Genomic DNA, 8,779 nt, shown 5'->3' on the forward strand with positions numbered 1-8,779 from the left:
GAGGGGTGCCAAACAATCCAGATTTTCGCTAACGGTGAGAAGCTGCAGTTTCCTTCAGCCGACCAACCAGGAAAAATCTGAGTCACAAACTTATTCATCTTGAGCTGCTGCACATGAGTCTCAAGGATTCCGCCAAAAAAAGGTGAGTTTTTCTTATACCATTTCCGTAAGCCGCTGCGGTGGTTATACTTATTTAGCCCGCGCACATTCCAACAAAAAATATCCGTCGACATATATTAATAGAGTTTGAGGCTCCTGCCCCGGTTTCCTTTCTGGTCCGACTGCTTCAGGCCTGAGAACTTCTTCTTGTTATGTACCACCTGAAAATCACGGTCTCGATCGCTGAATTCACCTTCTTCCAGCTCTGAATCTGAGGTTTCAACATCGGATGAGTCAGATGGCAGGTCAGATTTAGAGGATCCTGAGATATCAGAACCGCTACCGGGTCTAGAGACCTTAAGATATGGAGGCGTTTCACTTCTTTCGCCTACTTCTCTGTCGCCGTCAGTGCCAAGCTTGGAGTGCTTGACAATCTCTGTATGTTGATAGTCCGTGGAGGCGATGGGCAGAGGAGCTTCTGTTCGGGGAGCTTCTGTCTGAGGAAGGATTACTTGATCAGCACGTTTCCAAAACTGCTTACCTCTTGATTTGCTTCTTCTGGTCCTTCTTTTGGTTGGTTCCGGGTTGTTCCTCTGAGGATCCTGAGATTGCTTCTGAGGACAATTTGCCGAAATGTGGGTTAGGGACTTGCACCTCGAGCATGGCTTAGCAGCAACAGAGGAGGGGCATCTCTTGGTTACATGCCCTATCTCTTTACAAGACTCACAGACAGGGGGCATCCATGGGCTTGATACCAAGACTCTACTAATTTCGCCTGAGTCGAACTGCACATTCACTGCTTCGGGAAGAGGTTTCCTTGGATCAATTATCGTGAATACCTTAGCCACTTCCAGATTAGTTTTATTTGTTGTTGCCGGATGCAGGAATTTGGGATGCCCCACCAGTCCAGCAATCCTTTCCAATCCATCCTCATGGAAGAACTGGAACGGGACTTGTCGAAGTTCGAGCCAGATGGGAGCAGATGTGAGTTCCGGTTTGGTTGGAATAACCCCTGGTTCCCATTTGTCTACAAACATCGTCTGTCCCTCGATCTGCCACAGACATTGCTTTATGACCCTAGCTCTGGTAGCAGCATTCAGAATTTTGAACAGAAAAGCATAACCTTCCATTTTTGAAACCGAGATGTCTCTGTATTGCTTGCTCCATATGCAATTCACGATGTTGTGGATCGTTCCTTGAGATGGCGGATCAGAGTAGAATTGTCCCAGAACAAACGAGTCCCAGGCTTTCCTATTCTTTTCAATAATTTCGTTAGGTATTTTGATACACGCCTCTCCTGTAGGCAGAATGAAAGCTTCTCCCTTCTTCGAGAGACGTTTTCCATAGCCCCTGGCATGGGCGCACCAGTCCTCAGTTGTATCCCTTTGAGGCAAAGGTGCTGGAGATTCTTGCTTAGTATCCTCCTTAGAGGATTGTTTGCCATATTTGTTCACATATTTGCTCTCAAACTGTCGCTAACTACGCAACGATGATTGTTTGCCATATTTGTTCCTCTGATGCTCGTCTACAAGGATAAAGGAGAAAATGGCACACTCCGGTGGCAATGGCTTGATGCAGTGTTCTGTTTTGAAACTTTTTAAGATTTTTAAGGTGGTACATACGAGAAAATAAAATCAGCTGTAGCGAATAAAAGCTTTGTGCACTACTGATACACTCGCGCGGGTGCGGTTATCACTTCCGTTATAGTCTCTACTAAGACTACTACTATAGAGTCTAGCATGATATAGTCTCGACCAAGACTACTACTTCCGTTATAACTTTAGGTTTGTTATTTATTTTGGCCATAAAAATTAAATTTATGAAAATCAAAAAATTTGTCTGATTTGAATCAATAGTCATATGATTATGAATACACAGGGTGCATCAAATCAAATACAAAAATATTGATTTTCTCACGTGTAGTAGTCGGTCTCCTACTTTGTAATTAGGGGGGTCAACTGACCCCTATGAAATTTACAAAATTAAACTATTAGGTTTACATCCAATGTTTTTGCTGTGGTAAATTGGTCAGATATTTTTTTTGACTACCATGTCTTGAGTTATGAAATACGATGTACTAGGATAACACCTGCGACTTGCGCAGAATAAATTTATATATAAATTATTTAAAAAATATTTTACGGAAAAATAAATTTATATTCTTGATTGAACTAATATTTTGGTCTTTAAATAATTTTTTTAATTTTTTGTTAGTTACATAATTTGTTTAGTGATGAGCTGATCCTATTTTTTATAAAAAAAATAGGTCAAAAAATCACTTACCGCATAAGAACCTAACGTTTAGGTCGAAAAAATTCGGGTCTATTTGATTACAATGAAACTATGTCAGCTTGGTATTATATCATGATTTAGTAATTTAAAAATTAATCATGGTTATGAGAAGTTTACGTTCACGTGCCAATCCTATCTATCTTCAATATTTTTCTCTTTTTCATTTTGGTTATTGTTCACTATAAATATTGATTTTGAAGTTTATTCTCATTTCGTTTGTTTGTTTTGACCTGAGATTTAGAAAATGCTTATGATTTAAAATAATTAAAGAGATACATACTTAGGTTAAGATCTGCACCTTTTGCAGAATAAATATTTTATATTTATTTTATGTTTTTCAGCATATTATGAAATAATAAAATAATAAGTATATATATTAAATAACTAAGAAATCAGTTACTATTATTTAATAAATTGGTGTGTGCATATAAATCAAACTATCACTCTTGTTTATTCGCAGTCATTTTAGGGTAAATAAATCAAAACAATCAATCTTATCTATTATATATTATATATAATTAAATTTAAATAATATTAACATATATATAAATATATAGTACACTTTTAATGTGGATATTTATTAAATGAAATTTTTACTCATATGATTTTATGATTATTTGCATATTTATGTAACAAAAGTTTACACCAACGAATTTTTTTTTAATTGGGATAATTTAAATAATTTATAATCATTTAAAAAACAATGAAAATTTCAAAATTAAAATATTAGCTTTTCAATATATGTTCAATGCAAATATAAAAATATAAGTATACATTTTCATACGATGTATAGTTTAATTTAAACGATATGAAATATATATATATCTACTAAAATCAAATTATTTCTTCATATGGTCTTATAATCAATGTATCTTAATATATAAAAAAAATAAACTTTGATCATAAAAGTTTATGTGAGATTTTTATAAGTTTTATTAATTTATACTCGTTTTGAAAAATTCAAAATACAACATATACAAAAAATCTAAATTTTTATCATATGATTAATGTAATTATGTAATTTATTGTAATAATAAATAAAAAATGATAAAAAGTATACAAATTGTTATCAAATTTTTATTGTTTAAAATCATTAATTGCTATATATATATTTTAATCACATTAGGTAATTCCGTAGGTTTTATTTAAGGAAAGTCTGCGAAAGAATAAAGAATTGATATATGCGACCAACTATAGTTTGCGAAATATTATTTTGCTAGATAGTATAATTTTTAGACTATAGGTTATTTAAGGTGTTTTAGAATTATTTGAAATAGGATTTAGAAGGCATACACAAGTGCCACATAAAATGGAGTTTTTTTTTTTTTTTTAACAAAATTCAGGTTATAACTTTTTAAAAGATCATCAATTAATATATAAGGGATATTATTTCATTCACATTAAATTTGTTTATCGTAAGCATTGATGTTTCTCATATACAGTGAAACATCTATAAATTAATAATATTGGGACTACACCAAAACTATGATTTTTTATTAATTTATAGAGGTTATTAATTTATCGATATACTAATTGAAGCAAAAACTTAATTTGAGATTATAAAATTATATTATTTTATAGAGTTTTTAGTATATATTAATTTATAGAATATTAATTTAAAGAGGTTATACTGTAATATATCTTTCTACTTCTTTGTAACTTTTATTTTTGTTCAATTGAATCTAACTCAAATCGCATTAAAAAGGTTTATTTAACAAGCTAGAAAATTTAAATTTTAAACCAATAAGCCTTACAGAGTTGTACAGTGTACTAACAGTTTTGACATCAGAGGTAGTGTACAGTGTACTAACAGTTTTCGGTGTAAAAGTTAAAATTACCCGCAAAAGAAACTGAGGTAGAAATTTTTAAAAAAAATCAAACCTTGGGGGTTGGGCCTAGTTGATAAAATAAATAATGGGAATCCAATTATGGAACGAATCAAAAGTAACGGGCCTGGATACATTTACAACGGGTCGGATCTGACGAGGAGAGAGGGAACATTCGACATCCGAGAGAAGAAAAAGGTCAGGTCTTGGTGTTCCACCGTCTCCGATCTCAAGTCAAAGTGCAGATCTTCCTTGGTTTCAATTCCACGATTAAATAGAGCTTGAAGAAAGACTAACCCGAGATTCCGAAACAATGGAAGGTGCTGCGGTGGCGGAAGGTCTGTGGGGACTAGCGGATCACCACGAGAAGCTTGGTGACATGGGCAAGACCATAAAATGCTTAGAAGCCATCTGCCAAAGCCAAATCTCTTTCCTTCCTCTCGTTGAAGTCAAGACTCGCCTCCGTGTCTCAGCCCTTCTCCTCCGTTACTCTCACAACGTCAACCACGCCAAGTCCCATCTCGAGCGCTCTCTCCTCCTCCTCAAGTCTATTCCTTCCTCCTTCGATCTCAAGTTCCGGACTTTCAGCTTGCTCAGCCACTGTTATCACCTCCTCGCCTCCTTCCCTCCTCAGCGCAACCTCCTCCTCAAGGCTCTCGAGCTCGCTTCCTCTGTCCCTCAGGATGTCTCTGCTTACCTCTGGTCCTGCAACTTCAACTCTCAGCTCGCTAACACCTTCATCATCCAAGCTGATTTCCCTTCTTCTCTCTCCGCTCTCGACTCTGGCTTTCTCTCTGCTTCTCACATCTGTTTCCCTGAGCTTCAGGTAACATACCCTCTTCTTCTTCTTCTTCATGTGAGTCTCTGTTTGTAATGTTTTTTGTGCTGTAATCAGATGTTCTTCACCGCTTCTATGCTTCACGTTCATATCATGCAATGGACTGATGATTACTCGGTGGAAAAGGCTGTTCAGCGATGTGATGACATCTGGCAGACCATTTCTTCTGACAAGGTATGTTTATGTTACACTGCAAACACCGTTTAGCTTCTGCTTGCAGCTGATTCCTCCTGTCATTTGGTAGACTGAACGATGCCCCGGTTTGTTCTTCTACAACGAGATGCTGCATGTTTTCTACCGCCTCAGGCTCTGTGATTACAAGAACGCCCAGCATCATGTCGACCGCTTAGACCAGGCCATGAATGCTCATTCCCATAAAATGCTGGAGGCTCAGCAGCTTCAGCACGATCTCACTTCGTTGGATCATAGTCTCTCCCGTTACGACCTTCCCTCCAGGGAAAGGGCAGCACTCTCCGACAGACGATCTCAGCTCCAAGATCGCGTAAATGCATTGTCTCCATCTTCTACCACTGCTGCTAACTCTCTGGAGCCTGCCTTCTTTGGCAATATGGACCGTGCGTGGACAGAGAGGCTACTGCTTTCACAATCTCCAATCGATGGAGAGTGGCTACCAAAAAGTGCCATCTATGCTTTGGTCCATCTTATGGTTGTCATATCGGGACGTCCCAAAGGACTCTTTAAAGAGTGTTCAAAACGCATTGAGTCTGGAATGCACATCATTCAAGGTTATATTTCTATTATCCTGCTTCTATCAGTAAATTAGCATTCTGCTTCTTAGAAACCAACTAAGCAGCTTAGGGGATTTCATACCATGACATGTTGTGCGTTTCTATATTTTTATGCAGACGAACTGGTCAAACTTGGAATTACTGACGAAGTTAGAGGTTTAATCTTCAACTCTGTTGAAGCAACGATTCTTAATGTTTGAAGCTCACTTTCTGTTTTTTATATAATATCTCTTGGCAGAAGCTGATTTGCGGCACACAGCTATTTGGATGTCTGGGATATATCTAATGCTACAGATGCAGTTCCTTGAGAATAAAGTGGCTTTGGAACTTACAAGGTCTGAATATGTCGAAGCACAAGAGGTAAAATCATCGGTTCTTTTTTTGCCTATATTTGTTTTTGACTCCCTTCACCATCACTTTAACAATAAAGATGTACCGATGGTGCAGGCTCTGGTTGAGATGAAAAATTTGTTTACTCGGTTTCCAACGATCTTGCAAGCTTCTGAGTGTGTGATTGAGATGCTCAGGGGGCAATATAGTCACTCTGTCGGTTGCTATAGTGAAGCTGCTTTCCATTCTATCGAAGCATCTAAGGTACAAGTTTTTTTTTTTTAACCTCATGTCTGTGCCTAGTTAAATATTGATTCAACATATTTTCCTGTATGCTCCTGATAGTGCTGTCTTATTATATGCAAATGTAATTTTACAGCTGACAGAGAGTAAATCGTTGCAAGCTACGTGTCAAGCTTTTGCAGCTGTTTCTTACCTCACAATTGGAGATGCTGATTCATCATCAAAGGTGTTGTGACATTTTTGATGCAGTGAACTAGGTGTTTATACTTGCTTACACCCCTTATGATTTGTGTTTAGGCACTTGATTTGATTGGGCCACTCTATGGAATGACGAATTCACTATCTGGTGTGCGAGAAGAAGCTAGTATTCTCTTTGCTTATGGTCTCCTTTTGATGAAGCAACAAGATCTACAGGAAGCAAGGTATAATATGCTCCCTTGGTTTGCTTTATTTAATAAATATGTCAAGTAGGGATATCCTCCTATCCACTAAGATATGATTCATGCTGTAAATGTAATGGTATGATATCAAAATGCAGAAACCGTCTTGCCAAGGGTTTGCAGATAGCGCATACTCATATGAGTAACCTGCAGCTAGTTTCACAGTATTTGACACTTCTGGGAAATCTGGCTCTTTCCTTACACGACACGGTACAAGCCAGAGAGATCCTTCGTTCCTCTCTTACACTTGCGAAGAAACTCTCTGATATCCCAACTCAGCTATGGGTTCTATCCAGCTTCACAGGTTTTTTATTATTATTAGTGTTTTTTTCTTAATACAGAATTGAGTTTTAAAGATCCTAATCTCTGAGCAAAAACATTCTAATTTTGTTGTCACAGCTCTATATCAGCAGTTGGGTGAGAAAGGGAGCGAGATGGAGAACGAAGAACACAGGAAGAAGAAATGGGATGAGATGCAGAGTAGACTAGCTGAAGCGCGTGGATCCATCCATCACATTGAACTAGTGAGTGAAGAACCAAATGGTTCTCTCTTTTATTTGTTATTTAGATCTTTGAGCTTGACACAATCCTGCTTACAGGTGGAGAAAGCTAGGCTAGAGATGCATAAGGTGGAGGGTGCACAAGAACAGGCTGAAGTAACTTACGGGATGCAAGCGAGTCTGGACATTCCAGAGTCTGTGGGTATAGAAGGTCCGTCACCGGCTCAGTACTCGTCGAGGCTTGTAGGTTTAGACACGGGAAAAAGATGGGGAAAACGAAGGGTATGACCTTCAACGCAGGAGCGTTGAGTTGTTGTATGTAAGCTGTGTAAGATGTGTTGATTATAATTCTGTTATAAGTATTGCTAAGTATTATTTGGGAGTTAGATTGTAGAATATTGAAACATTAATAGAAGGCAGCTAAAATGCCTTCGTTTACGGGTGTGTGGCAAGTCGGAAACCTGAAATTAGGTTATCTCTGTTTCCGACAGCAAGATGGATCTGTTTGACTGGATATAAATTAATTTAAACCAGTGTTTGGTCTAATAACCTATTTTTGTATTGAATTATTAAATTATAGTTATACTCCCTCTGATTTTTTTTAAAAAAAATATCATTCAATATATTTTTTTTTCTTTCTACACAAGAAATATCATTTTAGAATTGTAATATAAATATTTGTATAAATAATTTTATTTATCTCAGATATTTTTTTATCAAATTATAATTACTAAAATATAAATGCATTTCAATCGCTTTATTAATTTGTGTGAAAAATGACAAAGTAACACTTTTAAAATAAATGAATTTTTTTTATCTATTATACAAAAATTATCGTTTAAATTTAGACATATACATTTCACTTACATTAGATCACATGTGACTTACATAAAAACATATATGTTTCATTATATTTACATTAGGGATTGTTGCAAAATTGACTCAAATTTTAAAGTCAAATGCAAAACTAAGTAATATTTTTTAAAAAAACTTCCATTTATTCTATTCACCCAAAACTTCGGATTATTCAAAAAAATGTTATTTATTATTTTATTTTTTTCGAAAATGCTTGTTTTACTCAATCATTCTTATCTTCTTCTTTTATTCATTATCATCAATACACCAACCACCGTGAACAACCAATTTCAAGCTCTAAATGCACTTAAAGTGCATCTACATCTTCATATTCTTATTTTTTACACACACAAACTATTTTCCTTTCACTTCCTCTCTGATTTCATCCCAAAATCCCAACTTTTATTTCAAAATTTATAAACTTACTAGAGTTATTCAAGTTCATGATTCTTGGACGAGTGGGTAATTTTCATTAAAAACTTATGTGTACTTGGAGAAGTTAAACATGAACCCCACTAAATCTAAGAAAGATTTTTGAAAATTTTCCAGATCTGTTCGCTAATTGACTTTCGTGTAAGTCTTCTCCAACGAAAATACTTATATGGAA

At 36.0% G+C, this 8,779-nt stretch overlaps 2 protein-coding genes across 2 annotated transcripts; one reads left to right on the forward strand and one right to left on the reverse strand.

The window, feature by feature from the left end:
* Positions 1 to 236: 236 nt before the first annotated feature.
* Positions 237 to 1,229, reverse strand: LOC106319811. The gene has a single exon (XM_013758199.1). The coding sequence runs from the start codon at positions 1,227 to 1,229 to the stop codon at positions 237 to 239; it is 993 nt and encodes a 330-aa protein (XP_013613653.1).
* A 3,155-nt stretch (positions 1,230 to 4,384) lies between these two features.
* Positions 4,385 to 7,883, forward strand: LOC106319813. The gene is made up of 11 exons (XM_013758200.1): positions 4,385 to 5,043; positions 5,113 to 5,229; positions 5,300 to 5,801; positions 5,922 to 5,960; positions 6,043 to 6,164; positions 6,252 to 6,398; positions 6,514 to 6,603; positions 6,675 to 6,799; positions 6,916 to 7,121; positions 7,217 to 7,341; positions 7,417 to 7,883. Exons 1-11 carry the CDS (start codon positions 4,531 to 4,533, stop codon positions 7,603 to 7,605), a joined length of 2,175 nt encoding a protein of 724 aa, XP_013613654.1. The 5' UTR covers positions 4,385 to 4,530; the 3' UTR covers positions 7,606 to 7,883.
* Positions 7,884 to 8,779: the final 896 nt, after the last annotated feature.

The sequence above is a fragment of the Brassica oleracea genome, unplaced genomic scaffold (assembly GCF_000695525.1).
Source record: "Brassica oleracea var. oleracea cultivar TO1000 unplaced genomic scaffold, BOL UnpScaffold00626, whole genome shotgun sequence".
In the NCBI taxonomy this organism is placed as follows: Eukaryota; Viridiplantae; Streptophyta; class Magnoliopsida; order Brassicales; family Brassicaceae; genus Brassica; species Brassica oleracea.

Coding starts and splice junctions, on each gene's coding strand:
- LOC106319811 (XM_013758199.1), bottom strand. CDS start 1,229: ATGGAAGGTTATGCTTTTCTGTTCAAAATTCTGAATGCTGCTACCAGA.
- LOC106319813 (XM_013758200.1), top strand. CDS start 4,531: ATGGAAGGTGCTGCGGTGGCGGAAGGTCTGTGGGGACTAGCGGATCAC. Junction 5,044..5,112: donor TCTGTTTCCCTGAGCTTCAG/GTAACATACCCT, acceptor TGCTGTAATCAG/ATGTTCTTCACCGCTTCTAT. Junction 7,342..7,416: donor CCATCCATCACATTGAACTA/GTGAGTGAAGAA, acceptor TCCTGCTTACAG/GTGGAGAAAGCTAGGCTAGA.